Source organism: Amaranthus tricolor, chromosome 12, assembly GCF_026212465.1.
Source record: "Amaranthus tricolor cultivar Red isolate AtriRed21 chromosome 12, ASM2621246v1, whole genome shotgun sequence".
In the NCBI taxonomy this organism is placed as follows: domain Eukaryota; kingdom Viridiplantae; phylum Streptophyta; class Magnoliopsida; order Caryophyllales; family Amaranthaceae; genus Amaranthus; species Amaranthus tricolor.
In genome coordinates, this window is record NC_080058.1 from 7,184,173 (window position 1) to 7,202,491 (window position 18,319).

The following is an 18,319-nucleotide window of genomic DNA, read 5'->3' on the forward strand; positions in this document are numbered from 1 at the left end:
GACTTTTCATTTTCACCTCGTATCCACCCACTACCTACCAAAATTACACCCACACCCAAGACTTTTCAGTTTTCACCTCGAGTTTGTCATACTTTGCCTTGATTCGGTTATTGGTAAATGGTAAGTTATTATTCCTCTTATATTTGCACTCTCACAAAGAAACTCATAAAAATAAAAAGAAAACAAAAAAAAAAAAATGGAGAGATATAGAACTGATGGTCCTGAATAAGTGTACCAAATGAAAGGCTAGTTTCTTATTTGGCCATGTAATCGACTGAAAAAGATGAAGGACACGTAAATGCACAACAACAAGCTCTAAAGATAATCAGTATTCAGTAACAGATTACAATAGCCACTACCCAATTGGGTCCTCTTAATCCCAAATCCCAATTCCAGGTCATATTTTCTTCCTCTTTCTTTTTTCTTTTTTTTTTTGTTAAAAAATTTAAGAAATCATAATTGATCAACCTTTGATTATGTATTAGAGGTTGTACATTATTCAAATTCCGGCTACTACATTTTCTTACAGAGGCTGGATCAACGCTGCAGCAGCAAGGAGTAAACAACAGCACGGCAAAACAAAAATGATGTCCACAACCAACAGTTGTGGGTACGGCTATTCTCAGGTAAATGTCGCTCCCAACTATTTTATCTAATATAATTTTGAAAAAATTATCTAGAATAATCACTTTTTTAGGATTTTCTTACAATAATCTATCTATTGATTAATCACGAATAATCCCAACTTTATAGATATTTGATTAGAGTGAACTTCGATAACCTAATCACTTGCTATATAAAGTAGTAATTCACCAGAAAATAAACTGAAAATTAATTTAAAATTGGAAAAAAAAATTGAAAATTTACATTAAAAAATTCTAAATAATAAAAAAAATCATAAATAATCAGTTTTATTTTATTTTATTTTTTTTTATAAAAAAAACTTGCTATAGCAAGTCATTCGATCACCGAGTTTTCTCTGGGAAAATACCCCTCAAAGTTGGGATTATTAATATTTAATTAATAATTAAGATTATTGTTAAAAAATATGAATATGTTAGATTATTCTAAGTAATTTTCTCTTTACATTATAATACCTTCAACATTTATATATTAATAGTTGGTTTAGTGGCAAAATTAACTTTCGTTTAACTAAGGGAAAGAGTTCAAAAGAATTCTCCTTCCCAATGTTTTGCATAAATTTAAGGTCTAATGATTTTGCCCTGCTCAATTTCTTGATCAATTTTCACTATTATGTTCAGTGAGACCAATGGCGAAACCACATGGGGCTGCAAAGGGCTCGACTGATTATTTTTCGGTTCTACGTAATTTTTTGGTTCAGCAAGTTTTGCATGAAACCATTTTATTATGAGATGGATTCATAATTAACCTTTTTTTTTATTTGTTCACTTTAAAATTGCAATTGATCACTTTAGAAAAAGTTATCACTTCAAAACTATAAAAATTAATCACTTTAAATGATGTAAAAGTGATCACTTTAATATAAAAGTGTACATAGAGCGAACCTAATAAATATGATTTCACCATGAGACTATTTCATTTGAAAATTTGTATTTTTTGTTTTATATATATATATATATATATATATATATATATATATATATATATATATATATATATATATATATATATATATATATATATACTAGCAAAGAACATGTGGTTTTTGTTTAGACGTGACAATTTATCATAATTATCCCATGGGCCCAAACCTACAAACTTTCCCTAAATCATAAAGTAGTAGGAGGATTACCACCAAGCATTATATGCAAGTCTATGATAATGATTCACTATTTTAGTGATGTAGGATCTTCACGTGTAAACATGTGAACCAAATCATATCCAAGAACCACATTGTTAGCTCACTTGTATGGACATACGCACGGCACAGGCACCTGTGGGCCCAAGCCCACAAACTCACGGATAATGAGCGTTGACTTGTATATACACTTGATGAGGCTCACTTTTTCCCAAACCCATATGGTAGCATATGCAAGTTCATAACCCACTATTTGAATAATGTGGGATGTTCCTTGTGAACAAATTTATGGTAAAGGAAGCTTTAATATTGCATGGGTTAGAAGTTTGAGTTTTCTTCGCAACTTTGTGGTGCGTAATTTTGACTTTCTGGCTTGGCCCTTGCTGCAGGCGCAGCTATACCATTGCTCCTACCAAGCTCTTGATCAAACCAATCGCTCCCATTTGCAACTTTTCAAAACCAGGCAATTCGGGTTGTCATCTGTTGCTGCAGCTAGCCCTACAAGGTTTCTTGTAGGCTACCGCTGCAGCTGCAGGAGCAATAAATCTCTGAGTAGATTCGTGATAAAAGCAACAGAAACAGATTCATCCTCCTCGAACCAAGAAGAAGAAGAAAAGTATGAAGAGTATGAAGTGGAAATAGAGCGACCTTTCGGGTTGAAATTTGCCAAAGGAAGAGATGGTGCTGTGTATATTGATGCGATAGCACCTGGATTATCAGCCGATAAAACAGGCAAGTTTACTGTGGGCGACAAAGTTATCGCCACCAGTGCCATGTTTGGCACTGAAATCTGGCCTGCTGCTGAGTACGGAAGGACTATGTATACTATCCGTCAAAGAATTGGCCCTCTCTACATGAAAATGCTGAAACGTTATGGGAATCTTGATTATGCTTCTGGGGAGATGACTGAGAAGGAAATTATTCGTGCTGAACGAAATGCTGGTTTTATCAGTAACCGGATTAGGGAGATTCAAGTAATTACCTTACTCTCTACATCAAAATCTTTGATTGTCATAGTTTTATTACCTGATTGTCTCATACTTGTAGATTATGTTGATTTGCTTTGTATTGTTGACAATATGGTCCGCAAATTGCTAGAAAAAATGTTGATTGTCTTTGTTAAAAATAGGCTTCATAGTTGTTGGTGGTACACTGTAGTTATTGGTAGGAGTTGTTAGCTTTAGCTAGAGGTGTTCATTCGGGTCATCGGGTTGATTTTGAGTCAGATTTTTCAAGTTGTTTAAATCGGATTTTGTGTCCACATTGGTTTTTACATACTAGTAAATCCATTTTTAAGTCGGGGCAAATCGGGTTCAATTATAAGATCGGTTGAAAATCGGGTCATCAGGTCTATTTGGAACACCTCTAGTCGTAGCTATTGGCGAGGGCTGTTAGTCGTAGCTAGTGGCGTCAGCTGAAGGCTGTAGCTATTAGTTGTGAGCGAAAGGCTGTAGCTATTGGCAGGGTTGTAGTTATCGTAAAGAACTGTTGGCTATAACCATTGGTAGGAGATGTTGGTTGTAGCCTATGTTAATTGGACTCGATACTGATGTCGGATACTAGTATGTGTCCAAGTGTCGATATGTCTAAATATTCAATTTTACGCCTAAAATTAAGTATTTAAGTGTCATACCAATGTCCGAGCATTAAGGATCGCACACGGGTATGTAAAGCAAAATGAATAGTCCGAGTAACATAGACTAGCTATGGGCGGGAGCTATTGGGTGGTTTGACCATCTGAAGTTATTGACGGATTTGCTTGATGTTGAGCTAGTTGTTTAAGTTAAAGCCATTTTCCAAACAGACCCGAAATGCAGAATTGTTACCATTGTTAGAGTATAGTCTTAAGAGAATGATTGAATTGATTTAAGTTTGTTTAAAACATTATCTCAGCTGCAAAATTACCAACGAAAGATGGCACAGAAAGAACGTAGGGAACAGGAACTCCGAGAAGGCCTTCAACTTTACAAGTAATCAACTCGATCTCTTCCATTTTCATTTTTTCGCCTCACTGCTGTTGCTATGCATATGCTTGCTGGTTCCCCTAATTCTATGTCTTCTGTATTTTCTTTCATTCTAAAGGATGGAAAAATATGATGAAGCACGTGAAAAGTTCGAGTCTGTACTAGGATCTAGTCCTACCGCAACTGAAGCTTCAGTAGCTAATTACAACGTTGCCTGCTGTTATTCTAAGCTTAATCAGGTAATTCGATATAATGATGATAACGACTGATGAATCGCAGGACATTTAGATATGGATTTTGATTCACAAAGTAGTCGTGTCTGACGCCTGCAAACTCAGTGTTCAATCTCAGTTTCCGAGCCACATAACATAACTAATAACTTAATGCCTGTCAATGGTTTCACGACAGATACAAGCTGGTCTTTCTGCACTCGAAGATGCTTTGGAAGAAGGATATGAAGATTTCAATGTAACATACTATTGTAATATGTGTTCTTGTTTACAAAATGCTTATAAACTTTACTAAAATTTTCCCTTTTTCTAAAACTGTACAGAGAATTCGAACTGATCCAGACCTCGCGAACCTCAGAACAGCAGACGAATTTGAGACCCTGCTGAAACGATTCGATGAATCATTCATCAACGAGAATGCAGTGAATGCGATCAAATCTCTTTTTGGTATATTCAACAAGAAGTAAAAGGCGCGGTTTTATAGCAACGATTTTCTCACTATGTTGCTTATGCTTACACTGTTTGATCAAGAGTACATGTTCATTATTCAAAGAAACCTCCATTCTCATGCCTCCTATTAATGAATATAGTTTTCCGGCCTACATTTATCCAACAAAAAGATAGTCTATCGAATTTGCTTCTTGCTGCTTCTTTGTCGGTATCGTTCTCAAGAATATTGTGGTAGGCAACTGGGGGAATCTAGGCTCGGGTCTGCCTAGGCATAGGCCCGATTCATTTGATTAAAACCCTATTGTAGTGATAAGTGTTCGGTTTGCCATATAATTTGAATTCGCCTTTGGTAGAAGAGATGGATCAACCGTCTCAATCATAGTATACTACACACACATCCTCTGCTCTTTACATTTTCATATTCTGTTTCTTCCGGTTCACTGTATCAATGGCCAAAAGTTAAGTGGTACATAAGATATAATGTCAACAAATCAATTTTGTATCAAGTAAACTAAGTAAACTAAGCAATGTCTTCAGTCATTCATGTCATGGAATAAAAATGAGGCGGTTACGTTGCATAACATCTGCTTTATAACGGATTTCGAGTTTATCGACCGGCACTCTGTTACCTAATCTATAATTTGAAGTCATACAAAAGTAACCATTATATTATAAGTTGTTATTCTAACACATTAGTTATTATTTTTATTTTTAAAGTGTATTAGGTTTTAGAAGATCTACTATTAAGTTTTATTGAAAATATATTTTGAAAAACTTGAATTACCCTTGTTTTTCAACTTAACAATTCACATTGCACTGTCCGCAAAACGAGTCGTAACTCTGTGAGGTGCCGTGATCGCGACCGTTACCTCCGTTGCGATATCTTGGATTTTTTTGAGTTAGGCACACACTTTCAAGAATCTTCCACTCTTATTGGCTTGGCAACGTGCCATCATGCTAAACATTTGAATACTAATGCACTTATACATATATTTTTCCAATGAGAACGAGACTAGAAGTACAAAGCAAGGAGCATAAGACAGTCCCGAAATTAGAGTTGTTCATGGAGGGATCATGATTGGGCTTAGCTTGGCCTATTGTAGACCTAATCTTTTACTCACCGCCCATTAATTTTGTCAAGTCGAGGATTCATAACTTTAATGATTCTGAGTAAGATCAGAGAATCGAATCTTTTATCATAAAGATGAAAAGAAATCCTTCAAGTACTAAACTAACATTGAGTTATTTGAGTCTCTATCTTTACCTATGACTTTTATTAATGGGATGTTCTAGCCCGTTTTGGAAGAAATTGGAGCGACCAGTCCATGAACAGCTCCACGGCTCCACCCAAAACATGGAACACAAATTCTTATATGAGACGGTTTTACCTTGAGACGCAGATCATACATGGGTTAAATGGCTTACTAGTTAAATGGCTTACTAATAGAAACTGTTAGCATATGGACATTTTATTTTGAATCGTCTCATCGTGAGACGATCTTTCATTAGAATAGCTCATGAATATTAAGTGTATTTGAAAGATCAAAAGTGCAATCTCTAGTAGTAGCTAAAAAGAGGAAAGTTACCTGGACTCAAATTCCCTGATCTGAGCAAGCTCCTTACCTAAGAAATCCAACCATTGAACTTTCTTTTTTTGTGCACTTGCAGTGTTAGATGTAGTTACACATGTTGCAGGTTCTGATTTCTGTGAGGATGATTTTGTCAGACAGCTTTGAAGGCAACCAGGATTCTGGTTGTGGTTGGTAATGCCAATGCCATCCTCACTTTCATTGACTTCTGTTGCATCATACTCAGACATACATGATTCATTTGTTACAGTCTGAGTTTGCGTCTGGGTCTGGGTCTGGGTCTGGGTCTGAGTCTGGGTCTGAGTCTGGATCTGTTCCGTTGTTTGTGGGGTGTTTTCCAATCTAAAAGGCCTTGGTGTGTATATTTGAGAAGAGGGTTTGCAGAAGCATATGAAAGAGCATTGAATTTTCCCCAACATAACCCTCATCAATATATTATTCCAAAATACACTAAGCCCCTCACTTTTTTACATTAGAAGCTATTGCGAGAACCGAATCTTATCTCAGTTGAAACATGTATCTGGGTTTGATTTTTACCTCTCCTTCCCTTTTCTTGGTCTACCCTATATCAGATAACTATTGCAAAAAATCTATATTTTGAAGAGTTATCTTGATTGGTTCAAAGGGCAGAGTGAGATTTTTGGAACAGTATTTGGGAAGTGATCAGTATAGAAAAGAAAGGAGAAAGACAACATTTGACAAGATATTAAGAGACACAAAAGGCTTAGTTTTGAATATTGTTGAAATGAAATGATGTCATGTAGGGTTTAAATTGAATGCCCACTCCATCCTTAGAAACCTCATCATCACTCCACACTAGCAACTTACTGAAGCTAACCCATAAATTATAAAGGTAATCATTTTTGGATTGTGGGTGAAATACTATTATTCTGCCAATAACAGGTGGCAACTAAAAGAAAAACTATATTAGCAATTAGTATTATTATGGGTTGTCGTCTTCCATCTTTTTTGAGTATTAGTTACCGTCTTTTATCCCTTTTCAAAACCTAATTATAATTTCTATGAGCTGGATACAACGGATACGATGATCATAAATTATTAGGACTTTTAGGAGTGAAGTTAAACGGTATGAGGTCTTTGTGCTTTTTTATTAACTTGCGTTCAACTAATAAAATAGAATTACAAGGGTTGTACTTGTGGGTGATGAAATGTTCCAAGGCTAAAGATTCCTCTTGTTTAGAATTCATGCATACAACTAGAGCTTAGCATCTGATAATCCAAAAGTATGATGATTCGATTCTATATTTGATTCAAATCTTAAGATATCTAATAAGAAATTTTACTTTAGCTCAGATATCCTATTCGAAAATTTGGATATCGGATGCGGAGTCAGATATAACTTTTTAAATAATAGGACATCGGATAATAAGAATAAAAGTATTTAAAAAAAACATTTTGACTATTATCAAATGTTGGATATTGGATATTTCGAATATCCGATTTAAATTTTACAATTTATCCTCATTGGCATCGGATATCCGATCCAAATATTTCAGAAATCCGAGTCTAATCGAATCGAATATCATATATTGGATATGCTAGTTTTCGGATATCTGATCAAACTGCATATTTTAGATCATATATCTGACTTTGCCTACCCCTACATACAATGAAACAAAACAACTAGATAGAAGATTACAACAAGAAATAGAAAATATATATATAAAAAAAGATATCAACAATGAATTGAAAGCTATTAAGGTTTCACACAAGTGAGAAACAAGATTGAAAACACAATAATAATAATGAAAAAAGGAACACACAATGTATAAGGTATATTGGATATCTCTCCTTCAAAAATATTTATTTTATTATTTGATTTAATAATATAAGAATAAAATAACTCCCTCTTGAAAACAAACTCGCAATGCAAATATCTCCCAAACAATAGAGATTACTCGATACTAATACAAAGAAAAGAAACTATTTTAACCCCATCTCTATATATTAGCCCTTGCTCACTTTGTTGTGTGAGTTGATGAATTCATAAGCCCTTTATATAAAGGGCATACAACATTTTAGACCTACACAATAACTGACCAAAAATGCAGCAATAAATAAGAAATAATGCACCCTTCAAGTCATACAAAATGTAACAAAATTGACAGCCGGGCATCCTAATCTATTGTTCGAATGATCCACCCATGTGCTCGAAAGAGAAGCATGATCATCAGGCTTCTATTTGCTTTTTCTTTGTTGCCTTGTTTTGCCTCGTTCAAGGCATGGTCTAACATGCTTAATGAAGTCTCTTTAGGCCTTGATCAAAACCTCCTATGCTTTGTCCAATGCATCTCTTATATTCCATATTGATCACCCCATGTAGTGACCCAAACCTCAACTCACAACAACTCGACACATTCATATCTTCCTACACCAAAGTATAAGATAAATCTGTACTATGCTCAGTTATCGGAATTGGACATAAATATATCGTTGGAAAGATCTTGAAGTCTAGCTTCTAATGCCGCAAACCTTGCAAAGTTCCATTAATGCAATTTTCCTATAAAAAGTTATGGCCAAAAGATTGAACATGTATCAAATTTCAACACAAGCAAACTTTAAACTATCATTATTTCTCACTTGATTATCAAATTTGGACATATAATATATCATTGAAAAGACTTTAAAGTCTAGTTTCTAATGACGCAAATATTGCATTAATATGATTTTTCTATCAAAAGTTATGGCCAAAAGAGTGAACATGAATTAAATTTCAGCGCAAGCAATTATTTTTTGAAGTTAACGATTGTTACCGATGCTTACCGAATCATTTTGGTGATCATTTTCATTTGCCATAATGTTTCGATATTGATTTTAGTTTAGAGAGTTTTTTTAGAGAAGTTAGAGAGACAAAGTTATGAAATTTTATTAAGGGCATTGTTGGAATTTCAATATATAAAGGGTGATAACACAATAAAATTTAAAAAGTAGCGATATTTAATAGTGTCCTAGAACAAGCTTTACCGCATGCACTAATACTAATAAGTAATGTGTAATATAACAAAGGTATCAATGAGACGACTTCAATTGGGTTAACACTAACAATTTTTAAAAAAATTCTTTTTGTACAAGTGGAAAATTAATTTTCATTGTTATTTTTATAATTCTTTTACTTCGGGGTGTTCAAAATCGGATACCGGGTTGACCCAGATTCGAAAATCCGGATATCCAATTTTTCGGATACCTAAAAACGTGATCCGGTTCCGACCCAGATTAAACCGGATCGGATCCAGATACCCATTTTATTAGAATGTTTTATTTTTTTTTTTTTGTCTTTTTCTTGTTTAACCATGCGCTTTTATCTATATTTTTATTTATAATATTTTTTATATAAAATTCAAATACTAATTCTTTAAAAATATTTAGCTTAATTAGTCATAAAAGACAAATTAAGAAATTTAAAGAATAATATTATTACACATTGGTTTAAGTAAGAACAATTATAAAAAAATATAAGTGGGAGAAAAATTATATTAAGATTCAACCCAAGGTTAGCTTAATAGATACCATCATTATTTTATTTATAAAAAAGTAAAATTTTAAAAAATAATAAATAAAACCAAATACCAAATACCCGATTTCTAAAAATATGTGACCCGAATCCGGGCCGGTACATCCGATCCGGATTATACAGTTTGCGAAAATCGGGTAAAAATATGTGACCAACAACTTGGATTTAGGGCTACACATAACAAATTAAAAGGTTAATGATCAAGTAATGTAAGTTAAGCATGGTCTAGTTCTATATAGGCATGGCCACGGGGCGGGTTACCCGGAACCGAACCGGTCCCGAACCGCTTGGAACCGGAACCGGAACCGGAACCGTTTGCGACAGGTTCCGAACCGCCCCGAACCGCGAAACCGTGAAACCGCCGGAAAAAAGTCGCCGGAACCGTGAAACCGCCGGAAAAAACCGTCGTGAACCGGGCCAAAAAACCCGCGGGTTGGAACCGGAACCGGTCCGGGAGAACCGGTCCAACGGTTCCATGGAACCGGTTCTGGAACCGGAACCGGGACCGGTCCGGTTGAACCGGCTCAACGGTTCCATGGAACCGGAACCGGAACCGGTCCGGTTGAACCGGCCCACCGGTTCCATGGAACCGTTGAGCCAAACTAGCCGTTAGAGAGCCGTTGGAATCCATCCTATAAATACTCATCACTTTCAATCATTTTCATTCACAACTCATATCTTCTCCTACTCTCTCTACTTAATTCTTTAATTACGCAATTATTCTCTTAATTACATAATTAGTCTTCTAATTATTTCTTAATTTAGTTAGTTACGTAATTAATCATTTATTTATTTCTTAATTCTATATTTCTATTTTTACTTCTATACTATCAATCATGTCTTCATTTTTGAAAAAAGCCACAAAAAAAGTTACTAAAGTGGCAAAATCATTAGGAGGTTCCAGTTCCTCCAAAAGAAAGGCCACTTCTACTCCGTCGGTATCAACAACACCCTCCATTAGTAATTATAATTATGAACCTAATTATCCGGAAGGGTACGACCCGGAGTTACATCAATATGCAGAAGAAGTGGAAAAAGATATACAAATTGAAGAAGAAGAAGAACAAGAAGAAGAACCAACGACCCCAATTGGGGTACATATATCTCGACAGTCATCAACAAGATCAGATGAAGAACAAGGAGAACAACAACAACAAAGACAAGCTCGTGGTAAACGAGTCAATTTCCAAACTATCGGTTAGTTTTATAATTTTATTCTTCAAATTAATTAAACTTTAAATTATTTATTTATTTAATTATAGTTTTATAATTTTAAATTATTTATTTAGATGAAGATGAACCAGTAAGACAACCTTTTCCGGCAATGCCACCTTCTAGTGGTAGAGCTGTTTCACATGTGTGGTCGTATTTCACAAAAGAACCAACCGAGAATCCAGATATGTTCCTATGCACTTGTCAAATTTGTGAAAGTCAAGGAGTAAAGCCCTTAGTTTCATACAATTTCGCCAGAGGTAAATACTTTTTAAGTTTTTTATACATACATAATACATTCATACATTATATATTCATATTTTATAAACATTTATTTATTGTGTTTTGTGAATACGTGTTAGGTGGTGGAACGGGATCTTTTAACAAACATTTGGCAAAGAAGCATGGAATCACAAAAGAAACTCATGCATCAAGCGGCAGCGGGACCACAAGTGGAAGCCGACAGACACAATGGGACATTCCCAACACAGGTATGCCTTTTAGATATAATCGTAATGACATGATTGATGAATTTTCTAGGTATGTAATTTGCGATGAATTGCCTTTTAACCACGGTGAAAGTAGGGCATATGAGCGTCTCACTAGACAACAATTGCAACCACAATTTAGAGCAATCCCTAGGAACACTCTTAAAAGACGAACAATTAAATTATACGAATCAATGCGCTATGACCTAGTTGAAATGTTTAAATCGTTTAATGGTAGGGTTAGCATAACAACTGACATATGGTCTGCTCCCCCACATTTAGAATCTTATATGTGTGTAACAGCACACTGGATAGATCGAAATTGGATTATTCAAAAAAGAATAATTGCTTTTGAGACTATGCCAGAAAGACACACCGGCGAAAACATAAAATATAGATTAATAGAGATATGTAGGGAATGGAACTTATTAGATAAAATATTTTGTTGTTCAACAGATAATGCAACCGCAAACATAAAATGTATAGAACTTTTATTTAACGAACCCGCCTTTAGTTTAATCCTTGGGGGTAGCTTATTACACATACGTTGTTGTGCGCACATAGTTAACTTATCTTGTCAAGTAGGTATAAAACAATTAAGTGAATTATTAGAACCAATTAGGGATATAGTAAAATGGCTTAGGATCGGAAAGATTAAAAGAAGATATAAACAATTATGTGACCAATACCAACTTAAAAAAGTGTATTGGTCATTAGATACTCCTACACGTTGGGGGTCAACGAACGATTTATTAAGAAAGGCGATTGCTTATCGCCCAGTAATAACACAACTATATAGTGAGTGTACAGATAGTTTCATAGCTGATGAAACTTGGGAATTAGCAATAGGTGTACATAACATATTAGAAGCGTATGACCACGCGACTAAGATTTTTTCTTATGTTTATGAACCGAACGTTCACTTAGTAATAAGTGAATGTATTACTATTTTTTATCACCTGCTTAAACATACACAAGAAGATACTAACCCACAATTAAGGCCGATTCTTGCTGAAATGATGGAAAAATGGAAATCATATTTTACCGATTTTCCTTACATTTATGGAATCACAACCATTTTGGACCCACGTTTTAAAACCGAGGTCCTAACCAAAGTAATAGGATTTTATTATCAAGCGTTAGATCGCCCGTCTTCCGATGTAGCTTATTATGTCGGAACATGTAAAAAATATTTAGCTGAACTGTATGAATTTTACGCTAGTGTATATAACCCGAAACGCGATATGTCTAGGCGTGCTAGCGTTTCGGCTCGTCCCTCTTTCTATAATTCAGTAATTGCTAACATAATGACGCAAGATGATAGTTTTGTAGGATCTTCTTCTTCCTCGACCACATTTTTAGAACTAGATAGTTATCTAAAACACCACTTTGAAATAGACCCAAGTGTCTATAATATTTTGGAGTGGTGGAAAGAAAAATCTTTTAAATTTCCCATTTTATCGAGAATTGCAAAGGATATCCTTGCAATTCCCGCGTCCACTATTGCGTCGGAGTCTGCTTTTAGTGCAGGTAGAAGAGTTCTGGATGAAAAGCGATCTCGTCTTGCTCCACATAGTATTCAAATATGTGTTTGCAAGAAAGATTGGGACCAAGCGGAGATACGAACACAAGGACTAAGGAACGATGATGATCAAGACGACGATGATGATCCATGGATGATGATGGATACAACTTCATCATCGTCAGGAGGAGAGTCAGCGGAAGCATCTAATCAATATCAACCACATGATGATGACGAAGACGAATAGGATCAATCCGACAAGCGACAACGATGAATCAACACTCAACAACTATAAATAAAAGGTATGACAAAGAACTACGTGGGCTTTGATTCCTTCGGGATACGTAGGCAGCTTAGTATTCATTTGGGTACTAGGTTCAAGTCCATTTTCTCCCTCTTTTTTTATTAATCATCTTTATCGACATTATCATTGATTCGTTTCTTATTAATTAATTTTTTTCCATTCATTTTAGTAAATATTTCAATAACGATGACAACTTGACATGCAATGAATTTCGCTAATAATCAAGTAATCATCAAAGGTACGTCCGCGATATTATAGTATTTTTTTATTATACAAAAATTTAAAGAAAAAATTAAAATGGAACCGATGGTCCGACCCGCCCGTCCCGTGAGTTGGAACCGCCGGAACCGCCTCATGAACCGCTAAGGAACCGTTTGGAACCGCCCGGAACCGGAACCGGAACCGGAACCGTTCGCGACAGGTTCCAAATGGAACCGGAACCGGGTGGAACCGGAACCGGATGGAACCGGAACGGAACCGGACCAACCCGGACCGTGGCCATGCCTAGTTCTATACCATAGTGGTAAGTGAAAGGTGGGATGGATGCTTTTACTTCAAAGTTTGACATCACATAGTTGATATTTGATAACACGGGTAGTGCGTCTTAGGCTTCTATGCCTTTCAACTATCCAATTTTTATTTTTCGCTATCTTTTTCATTTTATCGCCATCCACCCTAATGAAATTACGAATTTACCCATAAACTTTAAAATTTTTAAAACTCTATAAAACACTTCAAACTCATTCAATAACACTCTTATCACTTCCAAGAACACAAAATCTACACATAAAATTAATCGGAGCTAAAACTTTGAAATCGAAGTAGTTAACAAAAACTCGAGGTAATTTCTATTTTAATGTAATTCGAAATTCAAAAAAATAAAAAAATAATATCAGTCGCACAAAAAGTGCGACTCGAAAAAGTGCGACTGTACCTAGGTCGAGTCTGTGCGACTCAAACCTAGGTATAGTCGCACTTTTTGTGCGACTGGTATAAAATTTGTTTATTTTATTTATTTATTTTTTTTGAATTTCGAATAATTTCTTTTGTTTAATTAATTTATTTTTTAAGTTATTGTTATTTAATAGATGTTGTAATAAATTATTTTATTTTAATATATTATTATATTATGATAATGTTATTATAAGAAGTAGTTTTGAATTTAAATTCGAAAATCAAATAAAAAAATTATATCAATCGCACAAAAGTGTGACTGTACCTAGGTCGAGTTGCACTTTTGTGCGACTTAACCTAGGTACAGTCGCACTTTGTGCGACTGGAATTATATTTTATTTATTTTTTTTAATTTTTTTTTAATTTGAATGAATTTCTTTTGTTTAATTAATTTATTTTTTAAGTTATTGAAATATTGTAATAAATTATTTTATTTTAATATTTTATTATATAATGATAATGTTATTATAATAATTAGTTTTGAATTTAAATAATTTATTTAAATGTTTAATTATTTTTTAATATAATAATAATATATTAATTAAAATTTAGTTGTTAATTAATTTTTAATATAATAATTGTTAATAAAAATTTTATTTTAGTTGTTAACTAAATTTTAGTTGTTTAATTATTTATTAATATATTGTTTATTTGTTTATATGTGTGAATTATTTTAGTTGTTAATAATTTATTTGATTGTAAGTGTTTATTAAATTTACTTATATGTTTATTAAATTAATATTGTAAGTGTAATTAAAATGAATATAACTTAATTTAATTTTTTATGCTTTTAATTTTTTATTAATAGTTTATTAAAATATGAAAATTGTAGTAAGTGGCTGGAAATCAAGGAAAAGGAAAAGGGTTTTTTAGAGGGTTATTAAGCATCAATAGTTCTAGGCCGAGTTTACTGAGAGGGGGTTACAGGTTCTGTAAGGTGAGCCAGGCAGAAACAGGCGTCCAGACATAGTCAGGCCCAACGTTCGACTACCATAGACCATGTGCGTAGTCGCATTGAGCGTCAGAGTAGCCTGTGTAGTGATACGGTCGGCTCAGGTGACGATGATACTGATTACGACGAGTCTGTCCGTCGGTCTGGATGAGTCTCTTGGTCATCCTGTTGATTGGACGCTCGTCAGAGGGCATGTCGGTCAGTTTAGGACTAGAGGGCATAGCACGGCTAGCACTTCTGATCACGCAGGAGTTAGCCAGGTTGAGGATGCGGCTCCACGGGGGAGGAGGCGCTCACAGTCCGCGGACATGGATTGGTTGATCACATCACCCCAGCCCGGGGGCCCTGTTGACACCACTTTAATACCCAGCTACGGTGGGCACGTAGCAAAGGTTATATTTGAGGGATCGGAGCGCACGCCTCCAATTTTGGAATGTCTTCTTAGGAAGAGGACATTGGATGCGATCATCAGATTTCAAGACATGTCTGATGAGCTGTACGAGGTGTTACATGCCACTCCTCTAGGTCGTCTACCGTATATAATGCACCAGCACATTGATAGTGCTCTCATTACGACATTTGTGGAGAGGTGGCAGCCTGATACCAACACCTTCCACATGCCATGGGGGGAGATGACCATAATGTTGCACGACGTGCAACGCATTTTAGGAGTTGGCATTGACGGTTCACTTCCCGCTAAACCTGCTGATGGTGACTGGAAGCTTGGTCTGGCCGGTCTGTTTTGGGAGCCAATGTCGGAGCTGCGTAGGAAGGGGTACTTCACCAGCGGGAGCATTAACGTTGGTGAAATTTTGCAGCTATGCCACCGTTCTCAGTCTCTGGAGACTCAGGCTACAGCGTATTACATGGCTATAGTGGGTTCCCCGCTGCTGGTGGATAAGACTAGAGTCGGGATGCGACCTAACCCTATACTTGCTGTGACTGCTGATCAGGATGAGATTGCTTGGGGTGCAGTGATGTTGGCTAACATGTATCGCCAACTGGGTATGGCGACAAGGACTGGGTGCAAGACTATTGTTGGTTGTCTGACACTGTTGCAGACATGGATTCACGAGTACTTCCCAGCCTTCCGCCCCCATCCTCGTCAAGCTGATATGCCTAACAAGACTAGGGTGGATATGTGGTCCCCGTAGAAGCCAATCCGTGAGCTGAGTAGATTGAGAAACTGTAGGAGTATACTGGACTCCATGACAGAGACACAGGTTTTGTACATGACCTCACACATCGTTATACTAATTATTTTAATTTTATATTATGTTGTTTATGTTAATTTTCTTTGTAAGCAGGTGGAATGGACTCCGTACATGACTTCTCCTAGAGCTTTATTGAACGAGCACCCACGCAACGCCTATATGAGGGGTATCACCTGTTTTGATATCGTGAAGGTGTATTTGCCTGAGAGGACAATCAGACTTTGCACAGGCTATTCCCCCCCCCCCCCCCCCCCCCCTCTGCTGAGACCTACACAAGCTGTGCGACCGGCACAGGGTTCGTACTCAGTGACAGAGATGTGGAGTAGGTTCCCCTATTGTGCCTGCGTAGGTGATCAGGCACTGCGTCGAGCATCGGTTCCATCAGAGGCTATCCCTGAGTATATTGACTGGTTTAGAGTCTCTTCCCACACATTTCGCATCCCCGGTGAAGGACCTACTGCTGCGTTTGGTGCAGCGGATAACAGAGTTGAATATGTTAGTGTTTCTGTTTATCTATTTCATTTTTATGTCTCATCACCGAAATTGACTGTCTAATTTTTGATAACACAATTGTTTTATTTGTTTGCCGAATGGAAAGCGTTTAGAGGGCACACCCCATAATAGACATTTATGGAATTTGTATTATTACGTGTTGCGTTTGATTCACTAACACATTCATTCACTAACTTAATTATAGAATGAATACAATAAATATAATTACTACAATGAATACAATTAATAAAATGAAAAAACACTAAGTACAATCAGTACAATAAACACTATGGAGAATCTAAATTGACTGCATTTTCGGCGGTGTTATTTTGTTGTCGTCGTTGAACGCCGCACAGTCTATTCCAAAGTGATATCCTGTTGCGATACTGTCTCTCTAAATCTATACATGAATTGTTAGCTGCTGCTCTTCAATTTTGCGAAACTGGCAGCAGTGGAGATGAATCATCGTTCATTAAAAGCTGAACATAATAATTCCCGTTCACCCAAAGAATATGTACAAGTTTATTAACGCCATGCGTTCCCCCTGTTCTCCTTAACGGAAGCACTAAACAATTATACATTTGATTACCATCGGCTGAGCCATAATACGCAATTGCAATGCTGTAATTTCCATCCAGTGGCTGTACGGGGCAGGTCCTTTGCTATGGGCACCAATTCTGTATATAGCATCCTCCACCAAATATGGAAACATGACGATACAACGGTCTCAAAAAATTAAGTCGTGACGTCCTTAAAATGGAATTCATAGATTCCTGCAGAGCTTGTTTTATCCTCGATTGTTGATTCGTTATCTGTGCGTGCGCTCTTTTAAAGAGGGTATCAGATGAGCTATTACCGCTACCCATGTACTACTTGAAGGAAGAGTGTTGGCTTTCAACTCTACTGGTAGTCTGGTTACCCAAGTGCAAATAGTCATTCGTCCACGCACAAAAAAATTTCTCTTTGTGAGGAATCCATGTTCCAGCCAAATATCGCACGACCCTCCTGTTCCTAGTCGACCAAGTAGACACAATCACTTCCCACCTGTTTTCAAATCAAGGGATCGTCAGACTGTTAACCAAGGGGTTCCATTTTGTTTGCCTGAATATCTGCCCCTGTTGATTTCTCCTGCCGCTGCACAATTTGTTGATCATGTTCTTCACGTCGTTGCCAATGTGCCATTTGCATAATAAATGTCATACATCTGCATTAAACAGAAATTTAAAATTTATTGAGATTTATATATAGTATAAAGATCGACAATAATTAATCATTAAAACCTGTTTACCTGGAAAGACAACACGAATAGCTGCAGACAAACCCTCATCCCGATCCGTTACGATTACGTTAGGCGTCTGAACTTTGCCGTAAATATCCCTCAACCTCTCCAACACCCAAGAATAAGACACAACCGCCTCATCTCGCATCAAACAGAACGCAACCAAGAAGTTGTGATTGGTTGGCGTCATTCCAATGATTTCGCAAAGGGGCCACTGTGGCTTATTCGTTTTATACGTTGTGTCTATCAACACAACATGGGGCCACGAACGTATCATCTGCATAGATGTTGGATTCGCAATCAATACTCTACTCAACTGCCCCTCACTATCCAAGTCATTATAAACGTTGGTTGCAT

At 36.2% G+C, this 18,319-nt stretch overlaps 2 protein-coding genes across 3 annotated transcripts; one reads left to right on the forward strand and one right to left on the reverse strand.

Annotated features, from left to right (window-relative positions):
- The first annotated feature begins 114 nt into the window (after positions 1–114).
- On the forward strand, positions 115–4,593 carry LOC130828442 (protein MET1, chloroplastic). Of its 2 annotated transcripts, none has more exons than XM_057694432.1 (7): positions 115–396; positions 530–626; positions 2,170–2,754; positions 3,674–3,750; positions 3,863–3,983; positions 4,153–4,212; positions 4,298–4,593. In XM_057694432.1, the coding sequence occupies exons 2-7, from the start codon at positions 585–587 to the stop codon at positions 4,439–4,441; spliced, it is 1,029 nt and encodes a 342-aa protein (XP_057550415.1). In that variant the 5' UTR covers positions 115–396; positions 530–584; the 3' UTR covers positions 4,442–4,593. The 2 variants fall into 2 exon arrangements, with proteins under 2 accessions (XP_057550415.1, XP_057550417.1); XM_057694434.1 differs by having other exon boundaries at positions 229–396; positions 486–626.
- Positions 4,594–4,726: 133 nt separating this feature from the next.
- Positions 4,727–6,821, reverse strand: LOC130828443 (uncharacterized). Its single transcript, XM_057694435.1, has 2 exons — positions 6,011–6,821; positions 4,727–4,864 (listed from the first exon to the last, which is right to left on the reverse strand). Exons 1-2 carry the CDS (start codon positions 6,439–6,441, stop codon positions 4,801–4,803), a joined length of 495 nt encoding a protein of 164 aa, XP_057550418.1. The 5' UTR covers positions 6,442–6,821; the 3' UTR covers positions 4,727–4,800.
- Between the last annotated feature and the right edge of the window lie 11,498 nt (positions 6,822–18,319).

Bases quoted from the DNA above. Each gene is read 5' to 3' on its own strand.
- LOC130828442 (XM_057694432.1), top strand. From the start codon at position 585: ATGATGTCCACAACCAACAGTTGTGGGTACGGCTATTCTCAG. The intron at 3,751-3,862 runs GTAATCAACTCG...TTCATTCTAAAG, and splicing joins GAAGGCCTTCAACTTTACAA to GATGGAAAAATATGATGAAG. The intron at 4,213-4,297 runs GTAACATACTAT...AAAACTGTACAG, and splicing joins AAGGATATGAAGATTTCAAT to AGAATTCGAACTGATCCAGA.
- LOC130828443 (XM_057694435.1), bottom strand. From the start codon at position 6,441: ATGAGGGTTATGTTGGGGAAAATTCAATGCTCTTTCATATGCTTCTGC. The intron at 4,865-6,010 runs GTAACTTTCCTC...CCATTGATACAG, and splicing joins ATCAGGGAATTTGAGTCCAG to TGAACCGGAAGAAACAGAAT.